The sequence below is a fragment of the Tursiops truncatus genome, chromosome 12, assembly GCF_011762595.2.
Source record: "Tursiops truncatus isolate mTurTru1 chromosome 12, mTurTru1.mat.Y, whole genome shotgun sequence".
NCBI classification, from domain to species: Eukaryota; Metazoa; Chordata; class Mammalia; order Artiodactyla; family Delphinidae; genus Tursiops; species Tursiops truncatus.
This window is the reverse complement of record NC_047045.1, coordinates 71,559,280-71,574,709: the sequence shown is the minus strand read 5'-3', so window position 1 is coordinate 71,574,709 and position 15,430 is coordinate 71,559,280. Positions and strand designations below refer to the sequence as shown.

Genomic DNA, 15,430 nt, shown 5'->3' with positions numbered 1-15,430 from the left:
TACGTGGTAATGGATAACATGACCCCCAAATCTTGCAAACATATCCTGTTACACCGTTAGGATCTCAAGAATCTGTCTCCTCTATTTCATCTTCACAATTTCTTTAGTTCTCACCCTAATAACCTGCAGCTTATATAATTACAATCGCATTTAGTTCTTCATTGCCTGAGATGTACTTCCCCCTCATTTTTTTGGTTCCTCCTTTAAAACTCAGTCCAATCATTCATCATCTTCTACAAAAAACCTTTCCTGACTCATCCTCCCGCCCTGAGTTGGGTACCCTTCCTGTGTTCCTAAGCACCCTCTTCTCAACATTTCCACACTGAATTGTCAGTGTTTATCTACTTTCCATTTGTATTGTGAGCTCCTTCAGGACACAGTATGGTATTTTACCTCTGCACTCAGACCAGTTAGCAGACTGGAACCATTCATGCATCACACCTTGAGTAGTGGAGCACGGGAAGTTGAGCCTCCTAGTGATCGGTACTACTTGACTTAGCCTTGACTTAGTGTCATTAAGGGTCTCACTACAAGGCCCCACACCCCTCACACTCTATGGAGTTCAGTCAGTAAACACAGAACTCTTTGGCTGGGCCTGGCTGGGTAGACAGACTGATCCCAAGAACAAGTTTACTGCTTAGTTATGAGAAGTTTTCATCACAGTACTATTTGAGTGAACAGAGAAACACCTGGGTACCATAAGAATCAATCACTATGATAATGAAGTGAGTATTTTACTAGTACGATGATGACGATACTCCAGTATCTTTCTTGTTCAGATCTGTACCTTTGCCAATTTTAAGAGGACCCTCTGGAACTAGGGGAGCCACCTCCAGACCATGTTTCACTAGTGACTAACCCTAAGACCCTTTTGCTAATTCAGATAAAAAGATATGAGCTTGGGGTAAAAATAAAGAAACATAACATATTTAAACAAGTTCCTGTTCATTTACTGACCAATTTAGCAATGATAATACAGCTTTGGTAAAGTGGATTTGTATATTACAGTATTTGCATAAAATATAAGATTTTAATATAATTTTATGTTAAATGTTTTATTATTTTTGTTATGTTAAATTGTTAAGAGTAATTGGACTTAATACATATCCTTTAAGGTATCAAAAATATGCAACCTCAAAATATTTCCCTTTGGATAACTCCTCTAAATACCCATATAACACACAACAGTGATGCTCAGAGTGTGGTCTGTGACTGCTAGGGGTTCCCAGGACCTTTTCCAAAAAAATCACTAAGGGTAAAACAAAACCTTTTTCATTGTGATATTAAGACATCGCTCACCTTTTTACTATGTTGATATTTGCACTGATGGCACAAAAGTAACAGTAGGTGAATAAAACTCCTGGCATCTCAGCATGAATCAAAGCAGTGGCACCAAACAGCACTAGTTATTTGTATTTTTTATTGCCACACGTTAAAGAGGTGTTTTTCTCTCACTTTAAAATGTCCTTGATGAAGCAGTAAAATGACTAATTCTAAATTTTTCATCTTGACCCTTGGGCTTAAGTTTATTAAAAGGGGTTCTATTAGTAGCATGTAAAGAAATGTCTTTTTAATACTGTGCTGAGAAAATGGGAGGTATACATAAAGCACTGCTTCTGTATACTGGACAGTTATTTCTAGAAAAGCACTTGTACTACTGTTTGAGTTATGAACTGAATTGCTATTATTTTTGCTTAAAGGATGACTGACGAACTATCATTAGTTAGGTTTGGGTAACAGTTGTTTTCTCAAAAATGAATCAAATGAGTCTGTTATTTTAAGAAAAACAATTGAGATTATTTGGTTACAATGATAAAATCTAGGCTTTCAGGTAAAAATATCAAGAGTCTGGAAAACTTTTATCTGTCATGCTGAGCTTCACAGCTTCCCAATACTTAAAGACTTTCCTGATGAGATCAGTGATAATATTAACAATTAAAAATATATATTACATAATAAAATGCATCAACACTAGAAGATATGACTGATTCACTGAATCAGTATTTTCCAAAATAAAACAATTCCACTCATTCTTTTTGGAATTTTAAAGTTATTTTAAAATATATTTTTATGTTAACATGCAAAGGGTTTTTTTATTATTTTCATGTGAAGTAATATATATTTTAAAAATTCTAATCTTTATTTCTAATTGGTAATTATCAATAGATAAAACCCACATAAATAAAAATTCTTTGGAATTTTCCATAATTAAAAGTGTAAAGGGTCTTTAGATTAGTTTGTGGACTGTTTGTATACACCTAAAAATTAAGCCCACACAAAAGAAAATATGCTATGACAGGTTTTCATTTTAATAAAGGTTATAACAATTAATTGGTTATTATAATTATTAAGAGATTATATAATTATATAAAAGGGTATTATAATTAATAAAGGTATTATAATTAATAAAGGTATTAATAGTGGGCTTGAGTTTGTTAAAGGGGATTCTATTTGTACAACGCAAAGAAATAAAGTAGCATTCTTTTCCAAGTTATCAACTTTTGACCATTCAGTATAGTGATATTTATCAAAGTCCTATGATTTCTCTTCATACTAGACAAATTTTAATGTCTTCCTTAATTATTTAAGAATTTTTAAGAGTTATTTAGCATTGGTCCTCTAACATGTGAAATCCTCACTTAAATGACTGGCTTACAAGCCACAGATTTGGAGATAAGGGCAGAAGAAGAATTCATGAATCTAAACTTTTTAAGGCAGTCTTTACCATATGGAATTAATTGGTCATAAATGGACCATAATGATTAATTATGAAAGGGAAAAAAGATCTCAGAACACCTTCCCTAACTTGGATGCAGAAATTTGCTTAAGTGCTCCTATGAACTGAATATTTCATGAACCTTAATAACTTTAGAAGAATTACAGTACTCTCTTGTAGACCAAACGGCTGATGATCATAACAAAAGCTAGTATGATGAAGTTGCCATGTCTATGGCAACATAACTTTTCTCTACCTGTGCTTTGCAGGACAGAGCATCAAGTGTAGTGTGAAGTTAAACTAGAAAGCAAAACAAACAGTAAGCATCAACATGGTAAATTAATGAGATAAAGATACAGAGCTTAGAAGACTTATCCTAACCATACAAATTCCACAAAACTTATGCTTTGGTATTTCAATCTGTTACAGTTTTTATATACGGATTGGTTAGGATGCATAAGATTTATAAGGATATAGCAGCAATTCATATTAGTGTATTACTCTGGTTCTTTCTAGAATCAATACACATAGGAGAATTTAACTATGTAACAATTAGACTTTCTTTTTTCTCAAAAAGAAATCTAAACTTTTTAATGTAATCTTTGCCATATGGAATTAATTTTTGATTAAATGGACCATATATGAGGGTTCACAGTGTTACAAGTATGATTTCAAAGCTTGTTTATAAAAGAACATTTAAAAGTCATTTATTGCAGAAAAAGCCTTACATGGATTTGATTCTCGTCCTCTAGAAAAATATAATCTAATTTATATAAGCTGATATCAATATATATAATAAACATCTAAGTAAAAGTACTAGAATAATCAGTGAACTATCACTAAGATATTTAGTCTATGTATAGATCTCAAGTGTAAGCATTTTAGGGATGGGACAAAATGTAGATTAGGATGTATAATGATGGAAAATATACCCTTACATTAGCTTGAACAATCCATAAAGCTTTAAGGATGCACCAGAGAACCAAGTTAGAGATGGAGGAGGCATGGCTCTAAAAGAAGAAACTGAAGGAAAGCTCAGAATGAGCTTCAGTAGTAGGTAAAGTAGAATGAATCAACTAGAGGCAGTATAAGAAGGGGATATCTGAATAGCCATAACAAATAAGCAACAATTTTGAAAACAATTAGGTTTGAAATAAAGCTGTACATTTAAATAAATAATACATATTCAAAACTATAGAAAAGCATATAAATAATTTCTGGTCCCCGTCAAAACATAAAAGCTTAGCTGGACAACTGCTTACAAAAAATTAAATTAGAAAGTTTCTATGAATCACTGCTGCTTTGCCTGCAGATACAAACAAATTTAACTTCAACCCCAATTATGACAGCAGGCTGCCTTTCCATTAACAGCAGTCATTTAGGAGTTCAAATTATGGTTAGAGAATTTAAGATAAATCTAAAGCATAAATGCTGATTTTTAAGGTAGTGAATTAATAAAACAAAAAAAGTCATCCCACACTGATGAGATGGATGAAACTATTAATTTTATACTCAGTTCTTTAGAGTATACTTTCAAAAAGCAATGTGGCAATTTGTCAAGATTTATAAAAATATTTTATCTTCAAAATTTCACCACTGGAAATTTACTGTAATCGTAAAATAGTAAAAATCTTCTGTTGAATTCTCTGTAATGTCAAGAGAAATACACTCACTACTGTATTAATTATATTATAAACCTGATTATAATATTAAAGCTAAATGTTCAGAAAAGGGAGGTATGACTGAGTGAACTACACAGCCCTTGAAAATAATTTAAAAAATTGATAAAAACTATAATACTTTAGACATACTAAGTAGAAAAAAAAATACCAAACTGAATATGCTCTAAGAATATAATTAAGTGAAAATGTATATGTATTTGAAAAAAGACTTAGGGAAAATGAACAAATGAAAAACATTATTTTAGAATAGTGGAATTACAACAGTATTTACGACTACTCAAACTTTTTAAAAGGTGCATTTTTCATATGAAATACCATGAAAATAGTTTGCCAATTTTTAATGTCATTTCCGTATTGGTCATTACACTTTGTATTAAAGTACTGTTAAAATGTAGCTTATGCTGAAATTTTTTCTGCTTCTTAGGCCACTCAAGAAAAACTATACAAATCAAGTCACGATATTATTATGATTCATCCATTTGACAAGCATTTTACTGAGCGCTTAATACGTGCTGGTCACTGCAGCACGGGCCAAGAATTCTTGTTTTCCATCATTTAATTTCCCTGGCTTCACTGCATCCTTTAGCCTGCACACTCCCCTCTACCACACTTTTTATTCTTGTCATCTACTTCAATGTTCCATTTCAGGACCTAAAACCTAATCTTAATCCTAAGATCATTGGTTCTGTGGCCAAAAAACTTTTCCAGAAGAATGGATCATATAATCATATGACAATACTTTCAATATTTAAGAAAGTTATCTTCTCTATGTGTACACTTTGGGTTCAACATGAGAAATCCACTCTAAAACTTTCTTCTAAAATTATTTCATTTTCAGTCATGTACCACAAGGTTCACTGCAGCTCTATTTGCAATAGCCAGGACATGGAAGCAACCTAAGTGTCCATCGACAGATGAATGGATAAAGAAGATGTGGCACATATATACAATGTAATATTACTTGGCCATAAAAAGAAACGAAATTGAATTATTTGTGGTGAGGTGGATGGACCGAGAGTCTGTCATACAGAGTGAAGTAAGTCAGAAAGAGAAAAACAAATACCGTATGCTAACACATATATATGGAATCTAAGAAAAAAAGAAAAATGGTTCTGAAGAACCTAGGGGCAGGACAGGAATAAAGATGCAGACATAGAGAATGGACTTGAGGACACGGGGAAGGGGAAGGGGAAGCTAGGACAAAGTGAGAGAGTGGCATGAACATATATACACTACCAAATTTAAAATAGATGGCTAGTGGGAAGCAGCTGCATCGCACAGGGAGATCAGCTCGGTGCTTTGTGTCCACCTAGAGGGGTGGGATAGGGAGGGTGGGAGGGAGGGAGATGCAAGAGGGAAGAGATATGGGGATATATGTATATGTATAGCTGATTCACTTTGTTATAAAGCAGAAACTAACACACCACTGTAAAGCAATTATACTCCAATAAAGATGTTAAAAAAATAATAATGTAAAAAATAATTTAAAAATTGTTTCATTTTCAGTGTCTCCTATTCCAAAGGCTCTTTCTTTTCTGCCATTACTCATATGGAGGTCTTCCCTAATTTAAGGTAAAAATTAAAATCTGCATCTTACTCTTCTTGATGACATATAACTGCTACTTATATACACTGGTGAATTCACTAAATACATGTTCTAAATGAGTATTTTCTATTGTGAATCCACCCATTTCTTTTTCTTTCTTAAATTTAATGTCCCTATATCCTGGCTCATGTTTGAAATGATGCTAGTAAAGTACCCTTACAAATTAATCCTTCCTACAATATATATCTCCTAATTTTTCTTCTGTTATCATTCAAATCCATCTTTCTACAGAAGTGTACAATGCTTACTTACTCTCTCCTACAAACACTTCAAGAACGTGATATCCTGGGTTTCCTTTTTTCTCCCCCTGTTCAGAGTCTACTAGTCTTCCTTTCTACATCTTTATTTTAGTGTCTTTCAGGATAAAATACCAGTGCTGGGAGCCTTGGTGCTAAAGGGTTCTGAGCTGTCAGGGAACCATTCTATATGTGCTTCTTTGTCTTACACTCAGGAAACATCACCTCCATTCTAGTAACCACTACTGGTTAAATATATTTCAATGGCTTGATACATGTTTACTTTCAAACAAAGTTAACAAGTAAAACTTGCTAATGAAACAAAAATGGATTTGTTTATCAGTAGACTTAATTAAATATGTGATATCAATTATATTTTAGCAGTAATGAATTATCAATATATATATACACTAATATGTATAAAATTGATAACTAATAAGAACCTGCTTATAAAAAAATAAAAACAAAAATTAAAAAAAAAACACCTAATATAAGAGAAGCTTAAAAATAGAGGAATCTTAGTACTTTAAATTGATAGAAGCCACGGACAGAACACCCAATCTTGAGCATATACTTATATAGCTACTAAATGAAGTATTCTGATGTCAGAAGACAGCTATCAATCTAGTAGTCTCACTTTTCTAGCTACACAGGATTATACAATAATAGTGTTCGTTAAGGCACTGTACGTCAAATGTCATCTTAAAATCAAGAAAGTGAACAATAATTTATCCCAGTTAGGTACAAGGTTTGAAGAGTAAGACTGGGAGAAAATGTTCACCTTTTGAGAGAATGAATATAATACAGATAAATCTGTGGTGGGTCATAAGAATGTCTCTGAAGATAGTGATACAATGAGAATTAGCCGATTTGAGGTTGAAACGTGCTGACCAACATGGTAAAAGTAACATGAAAACAAGGAAGGTTATCTGATGATGCATGTGAAATTTTAAGAGTCCATGGACTCAAAGAGGTCTTTTCTCATTAGGTACAATTAAATGTAAATCTGCTTGTGGATTTTTCCTAAACAGTGAGTATAAGACCAAGTGCCATGACCACAAAGGGATACCATAAAATCAAACGTGGGAATCACCAAATTAGAATTAAATATGCAGCCTGGAAGCAATCTGTGCAACTCTCTAGTCCTGAGTAGCTAGGGTTACTTGCATTAAGTTATCCAGATCTCTCATCTCACATTAGTGTGAGTACTTGTATTGAGTATGATTTAATATTAACTTTAAAAAGATGGCCTGATAAACTAGCAAATATAAAAGAGAATACAGTTCTTGGTGAACTGAGTGACTTGTGAATCCCACCCTAACCCCGGCTATTTGTGATACTGCCTAGTACATTGATTAAGAGCTCCAGCTCTGGAGTTAACCTGGGCTCAAATTCCAGCTCTGTTACTTCATGAGGCAAGTTACTTAAGCTCTCCATGACTCATTATCTATAATCCTAAAAGGAGACAATAAAAGTACCCAAGTCATAGTGCTGTTATGAGAATTATGAGAGATAATGCATTCCAATTGCAGAGCAGAGTACCTGGCAAATAATGGATGTTCACTTTATCTACTAATTCTTTTCTTCTTGGTGCTTGAAAGCCAAGCCATCTAAGTAAGGGTCTTGAGTTCAAGATATAAGATGCTATTTTTATCTCAACTAAGAATATAAGAATTGCTAAGACAAAAGGAAACAACTTGTGATTCTGAATGTGGTTTCTCTTCTTGCTGCTATGGCTTAGCAAGAATTGAGATGGATGAGAGAGATGGATTAGCAGATGGAACATTTGCTGAACAATACTTTGGTGGCAAGAGTTCAGAGAAAAGCAGAGGCTCCATGAATGAGAATATACAAACATACTTATTGATGTAAAGACTATTACCAAACCTGTGATCCCAAAACATTGTTCTCATTGAGTGACATATCTGTAAATGAACTGAAGGTGAGTTTCTTCATCTGCAGTTTCAGCAATAGTTTAGCAGAGCAATTATTGCTGGGAGATCTGCAGGTATGAGTGTAATCTTGGGGACTGGTGGTTAATGTGAACAGAGAGCAGGTAGTAGTAGAGTACAGGTAAGAGTACAGACTTGATTAAATCTGGGCTCTTCGGCTTATGAGCTGTATGACTTTGGGCAAGTTACTCAACCTTTCTTCTTCAGTTTCCTCATCTGTGAGATAATACCTGCCTCATGCGGTTGTTGCTAAGATTAAATAAATATGCGTAAAGCACTTTGGCAGCACAAGTGTTAACAGATATAGTTATTTAAGAACAATCTACAGTCGAGAAAGATAAAAATCAGAGAAAGTGAGCCCGTGTTCTGGAGAAATAACTGTGCACAGGGGAGTTTGGGGGCTTCTGAGAGTTAGGATTCTCTCATCAGAAACACAACACTGGTAGCAGTGGGGGAAACTCAAGGGTAGCAAGTTTGTGAGGATTATTGAAATAGATCTTTAGATATTTTCATGAATATCATGAATGTACCCTGAGTTTTTACTGTAATCTGTTTTTTAATATTACATAGGTAATCTACCTACAGCTTTTAGCCCACATATAAAATTAAAGAAATCACCACATCTACTCAACTACTTGAAAACGAATTCTGGCACCAGGGGTGGGAGTGGGGTAATGTCAGTGGAAAACAAACACAAAAGCCCAACTTTTCCTTAAAGATTAACTTAACTACATCATGCATATGTATGTGTGTGCCTATCAAGGGTCATCAAACTATGGTCCACTGCCTGTTCTTGTATGGCCTGCAAAGTAAGAATGGATTTTACGTTTTTAAATAGTTAAAAAAATCACCCGAAATAATGATACCTGAAAATTACATGAAATTCAAATTTCCAAGTCCGTAAATAAAGTTTTATTGTAACACAGCTGCATTCATTCATGTAAGAGCTGTCTACAGCTGCTTTGGGGCTATAGGAGCAGAGCCGAATAACTGCAAGAGACCCATATGGCTTGTAAAGCCTAAAATATCTACTCTCTGGTCCTGTACGCAAAAGGCTTGTCATAGCATGTGTTATAAAGAAAGGGAGTAAATTAACCTCTCAGCTGTGCTTCTCCAAATGTAACTAAACTGCCATATTTAGCTGTGATCATATTCACTTTTAGGTTCCCTAACAGAGAGGCTTCCCTTCAACCTGCTGCTTTATATAAATCGTTGAATCTTCGTAACAACTCTGAGGTAGATACTACTCTCATTCCCACCTTATAGAGAAGGAGCAAGCACAGAAAGCTTAGTTGATTTGCCGAAGGTGGCACCTGAGTGGACAGCTGAGGCCGATTTCAGACCCAGGTGGTGCGGCTCAAGAGCTCAGGCTCTAATCACTTTGCTCCAGCATCAACGGCTGCAGGACTTCACACCTGAGTCACGTTAGATTTTACGAAAAACAGCTTCAACAGAATTGACTTAACATTTAACTTTTGACTCTTTATTAAGAACTGGCCATATAAAGAATACCTGCATATCTTTAATAAAAGTGCTATTAAAATGTAATATTAACTAAATTGTCACTGTTCCCTATGTAAGGGAAAAATCTTGTCTCCCCTGGTGTAATATATACTTTATTAGAAAATAAAAGTTACACAACATCTTGATTCCATTTTTTGTCAGTTTACCTTTAACATTAACAGTAACAGCTAGTTTATCATTAACAGAAAACAGCTAAGTCTTCATGGCTGTGCTTTTCTATACACCAGCCTATCTTCTTCTTCCTTACGTTCAATAACACTCTGCTAGGACAATTAGAAGTGAGAGAGCTATGTCTCACGCTTTCATCAGTCTGAATATTTAATGGGAAAGGCATGCATTAAACAAATAATTTCATTATTAATGACAAGTATAAGTTTTAGAAAGGAAAAATACAGCATGCTTTGAGAGTATATTACTAGGGGACACAATCTAGTCCACATGGCCAAGACATCCTTAAAAGTAGTGACATCTATGCTGAACTATAATGGGTGAGAGGGAATCCTTCGGCCTTGAATTATTTCTAGGTAAAGAGAAGAAAATGTGGAAGATTCTGAGCAGGGAAGGATGGCCCTTCTAATAAAATCTGGTAATTTGCCAACATGAACTGATAGAACACATTCTGCCGGCACCTGCCCCAGACACTTGCTAGGAACAGGAAAGGTTGAGAGCTGCCTAGCTTGCTTACTGGAGGGTGATTCTGCTCTCGATGGGAGGGGTGTTCCAGTAGCTCCCAATGTTGGCTATGTGCTAGAATTCTGGGGCGATATCTCAAGGAAACGAGTCATGTAGTGAGGAAAAAGAGAGCTCATTTAATTCACTGAAAATCTTATCCCAGGTGAAAAAAGAAATTAGGAAGCTGGAGAAGACTGTTACCAGAGGGTTAGCCTATGGATCTATTTAACAGTGCCTACAAATGCATACAAAAGAGCCAGACTTCTTTCATTTCTGATCCTAGGAAAGGAAAAACATCACTGCCATCCTGAAGAAACCAGGAACTTATAAATATTACCAGTATATAGGAGTGAAAACGGGAATAGGTAGAACACAGAGAGGAAAAAAAAAATCCTCCCTGTACTTCTGCCTTTGTTGCCAACCAACAGTTGTTAAAATGATTAGATAATTCAGAAGACAGTTAGCACTGTCAGTTTAAATGTTTAGACAGTTCATTTTATGTTGTATTATAAACATAGGGTTTTTTCTTCTGGTTCCCCACCCCACACCGTTTCGCTGCTATGCTTTCCTATTCACATACATTTGCCATAGAACAACTACAGCAAATAAAAGGCAATTGGTGGTTGGAGGTTTCCCAATAAAAATAAGGGCAACCGTTTATAGCAAGTTCATTATGTACCAGGCACTGTGTGAAATGTTTTGAATACATGATTATCTCACTTAATTCATTACAACAACCTTTTGACCTATTATCACATCTATGTCATTAATGAGGAAACTAAAGCACAAAGAAGTCAAATAACTGTGCCAAAGGTCACACAGTGAGGGATGCCACAATCAATTAAACAGATGCTATTCCTCTTGGAGTTCAGTCAATCTTTTGTCTGAACACAATATATCTTCTGGGTCCCAGAGGAAGGCTAAAGGGGATCAAGGAAAAATAACAGCAATCTTAAGATTCTTCAGCCTACTATCTTTTCTTCGAATGAGAAAAAGGCTGAGTTGAATTAGATTGAGAAAAGAACAGATTGAAAAGGGAAGTAAGCCAGTTATAATAACCAGTGGTTATAAGCTGGTATATAAAAAAATGTGCCAGTGGTTCTAAACTTTAGTGTGCATCAGAATCTCCTGCAGGTCTAGTAAAAACAGATTGCTGGGCTTCACCCACAGGCAGAGTTTCTGATTCAGTGGGTCTGGGGTGAGTTCTGAGAACTTGCATTTCTAACAAGTTCTCATCTAAGGCTGCTGGCCCAGGGACCATAATCTGAGAACCACTGCACTATATACACTACATAAATTCACTCTCTTACAACATAGCTCTAGTAAATAAAACCATACACCTTTCCTAGGAAACTAGAACATAAATAAAGGGGCTCCTTTAGAGGTTAAAGAGATGTGGAATTTTCAAAGAAACCTTAAAAAAATTTTTCCTTTATTATATTTTTAAATATAACATTTGGTATATACAAAAAACATATGTAAGATATGTACATCGTAAAAACCATATAAATCTTATACCTAATTCACAGTGTAAATCAGTCTCTTCAAATACTACTGATGATCTTCTTTTGATATTAAGCTGTATTTATTATTGGAATTGCCAAATATTCTTAAAATAAGATTTAATTTTTGAAGAATACTTATAACTTTCATAATGAACATATATTGTATAAACAGGTTAAATTTTAAATCTTTTTTCTTCATTGCTTATTCCACAATTTACTAGTGAATAAACACTACTGCTACAGAAGACTAAGCTAATAGAACATATAAAGTTGGACAAGAAAAATAATTCAAACTTTCCAAGATATATTGTGAAATTACTAAAGACAGAGAGAACACAATGAAATATTTTATCTTAAAATTATCCATTTTAGTTATCTTGCTAAATAAAGAAAGCATAAAATTTATGACTGGGTTAGACCATTCTAAAGTAGGCTTTCAAAAATAAATGATAAGAGAGCCGTCAGTGCTACTTCAGTAATTATATACAATGAATACTGTCAGTGAAGTAAAATCTTACCCAGGTCTAGTCGTTTTGAATTCCACCTTGAGGATAGGCTTGCATGGTTCTGGCTTCTTCCCATCCTTTAACTGTTTTCCTAAAATATATTTTCCTGCATTAAATTCTAAAATTCTAAGTTACTCTAAATTCTTATACATTGACAGTTTATAAAATGAAATATAATGAAATCCACCATGAAACATTTTAAAGTGGTCTTGAAAGAAGTATTTAATACAAAATAAGATATTTTAAATGATCAATTTACTGCTTGAAATTCAGTGCTAAAAAGTAAATAAAATAACTTGTCAACAACATTTATGTGATAAAATTCTAGTAAGAGAAATTCAGTCTTTCCAATGTTCTTAATTGAAGATAAGCAAAATAGGGTCTCAATTTGCTCAATGAATTCAAGTTTTAAAACAGCTTATTTGAGAAAAATAAATCTAAGTCATATTTTCACCCAAAGTGACAGGCTGCAAAATTAAATCCCTATGCTAATAAATTCATTAGCATAAATTTACATTTACATTTACTCTCTTACTCATTTACATTTACTCTCTTAAAGTAAAAGCCATCCATTGCAATGTCCAGAAGATTGCTAAAATAAACCAACCCCTATAAAATGTGTCAGAAACTCATACTGTCAAAGAATTTTGATTATTTTTAAAAAGGTTGATTTCTATTATCTATTTTTACATGTTCATTGTATTAACAACTCAGAAAAATTAAAGAAAATAAAACATATTATTCCCATTTCTTAGGGATTAATCAGTCTCACCATTATTATACTATTTGTGAAGATCCCAAACACACACCACTATCCCAACACTTCTTATCCTCTTTCCCAGCTTTATCCCCCATAGTAACTAGCTCATTCTAATGAAGTTTGTATTTTCTTTTGTTTGTTGTTTGCCTCACCAACAAGAACGTAAATTCCATGAAAGCAAAGGTTTTTAAGTGTGTGTTTTCTGTTGATACGTCCATGGTGACAAACATTGTTTGGCACAGAGTGGACACTCAGTAACTATTTAATCAGTGAATAAATTAATTATTTTTCTTTAGGATTAATTTCTAGAAAAGAGATACTTAGGTAGAACTGTATTCCAGAAAGGAAGAAGAAAGTGTAGGAGGGTATTTTGCCACACGCTTCCTGAACAGTGCTCTTTTTTTTTCTGATTTGGTAAGTGGAAAGGGTATCTCATTTTAATTTGTATTGATTTAACCCCTAATGGAAAATTCTTAGGCTTTATGATCATCTGTATTTCTTCTTTTAAAAATAACTTATATCTTTTACCCGTGCTTGTATGTTATCTTCTTTATATTTAAAAATAAACTTAATATTCAAAGGTCATTAACATTGTATCCATATGTTGCAAATACTATCCCTAGTGTCACTTGTGATTGATTAAATAAGTCTATCAGTCTTAATCATGTTTCTATTTAAGAAAACTTAAAATCCTAAAATGGCAATTCTTCCAAAATTAACTTACAAATTTAATGTAATTAGAATTCCAACAGCTTTTCTTAAATTTGGACAAAATGACCTTAAAGTTCACATGGTGGACTCAATTCCTATGAACAGCTAACAAAACTAAAAAAGGAGACTGACTTCCAGAATGACAAAGTGTGACCTCCTTGAACTCGCTCACTTACCATAAACTCTGCAAATTAACTGAAGCCACAAAATGAGCGTTAACATAATCTACTCAATGGAAATGACCAAACCTTGGTAAGACAAGGGGGACTGGGATGCTTTGACAAGGGCTATTCCTATTCCCCTTGTTCCCCAGCTCAGTGGCCCAGTACCATGAAAAGGCAACAGCATCATCAACCAACAGAGAGGACTGAAGTTTATCTGCAGTTCCATTAAAACCAGATTCCCTAGAAGGCAATCAGTACTTTGTCCCAATCTGCAGCTCCCTGAAAAACTCTACTCCCAAGGCATTGTGGCAATTTCATTTGACAGAACAGACATCAGCTCAGGAGACAAAAAGCCCTACCTTCAGGGCATCACAGAAATAATAGCAATCTGCTGGCAATATCACAGCTCTCTAAGGCTGTGGTTTTAGTTGAGGCAAATAAGATCCTGGACAGGAATTTTTTAAAAATCCTGAAGAACTGGACATACTCTAGGAATCTAAAAGGCTGTATACATGTGCAAAGCAGTGTGCATGCCCAGGAAAGACCTAGGAAAGGAAAAGGCCCCAGTCATTCATCTCTGGCCAACTCTAAGACTCTGGGCCAACAGGAAGTTAACAAAAAAAGAAAGTAAAATGAGCTATAGTACCACTGCTGGCAGGAACAATGGAAGAGAGGTACTTATACATGGCTGGTAAAAATGCGAAGGATACAGTCTTCTTGAAAAGCAGTTTGAGAACATTTATGAAAAATAGAAATATGTAAAACTAGTAAATTTCAAGGAGTAGCAATTCTACTCATAAGCATTTATTCCACAGAAACAAAAGGACAAATTCCTATTGAATACCTACAGAAAGGTAAAGGCAGCACAATCTGTAGTGATCAGAAACTGAAAATAAAGTTAACGCCCATCAATTTGGCATGGCTGAATAAAGTGTGAAAAATTGTGAGACAAACAATTGGCTGATACACTAACATTGAAATGAAGGAATTAGGGCTGTGCCAGATGACATGGAGAGATTTTCCTCAAGTACAGTGGATTAAGAAAAGTGAGATGCAAAAAATACTAATATAGTTCTATTTTTGTAAAACAATGACCAAAAAATCTCATATGTTTGTATATGTGTGTGTAAATACATACGATTTTAGAATGCATATATTTTGGAAGAACACCTGTAAGATTTTTGACATAGCTTACCTGGTGGGGCAAGAAAGGGGACTGGGCTGCTAATGTCGGGGAACGTTTAGGGAGAAGAGGCTGGTACGCTACGATCCCGTATCATCATATGTGTATGTGTATGAAAAAAAACTATCATTCTTTTTTGTCACCGTCTCTTTGGTTTCATGGTTAGGAAGTTCTTCCCCACACAAATATCATTACAATTTTTTTTTTTTTTTG

At 34.3% G+C, this 15,430-nt stretch overlaps 1 protein-coding gene across 11 annotated transcripts in view; it reads right to left on the bottom strand.

Annotated features, from left to right (window-relative positions):
• STXBP5 (syntaxin binding protein 5) overlaps nucleotides 1-15,430 on the bottom strand; it is a 165,767-nt gene that overhangs the window by 80,564 nt on the left and 69,773 nt on the right. For all 11 annotated transcript variants that reach the window (XR_002179675.3, XM_019951508.3, XM_019951509.3 and 8 more), the window contains one exon: nucleotides 12,412-12,490. Coding sequence is in view for 10 of the 11 variants with exons in the window: in XM_019951508.3 (XP_019807067.1) it covers nucleotides 12,412-12,490 (79 nt within the window). In the remaining variant the exon portion in view is untranslated. The remainder of the gene's footprint in view (nucleotides 1-12,411; nucleotides 12,491-15,430) is intronic.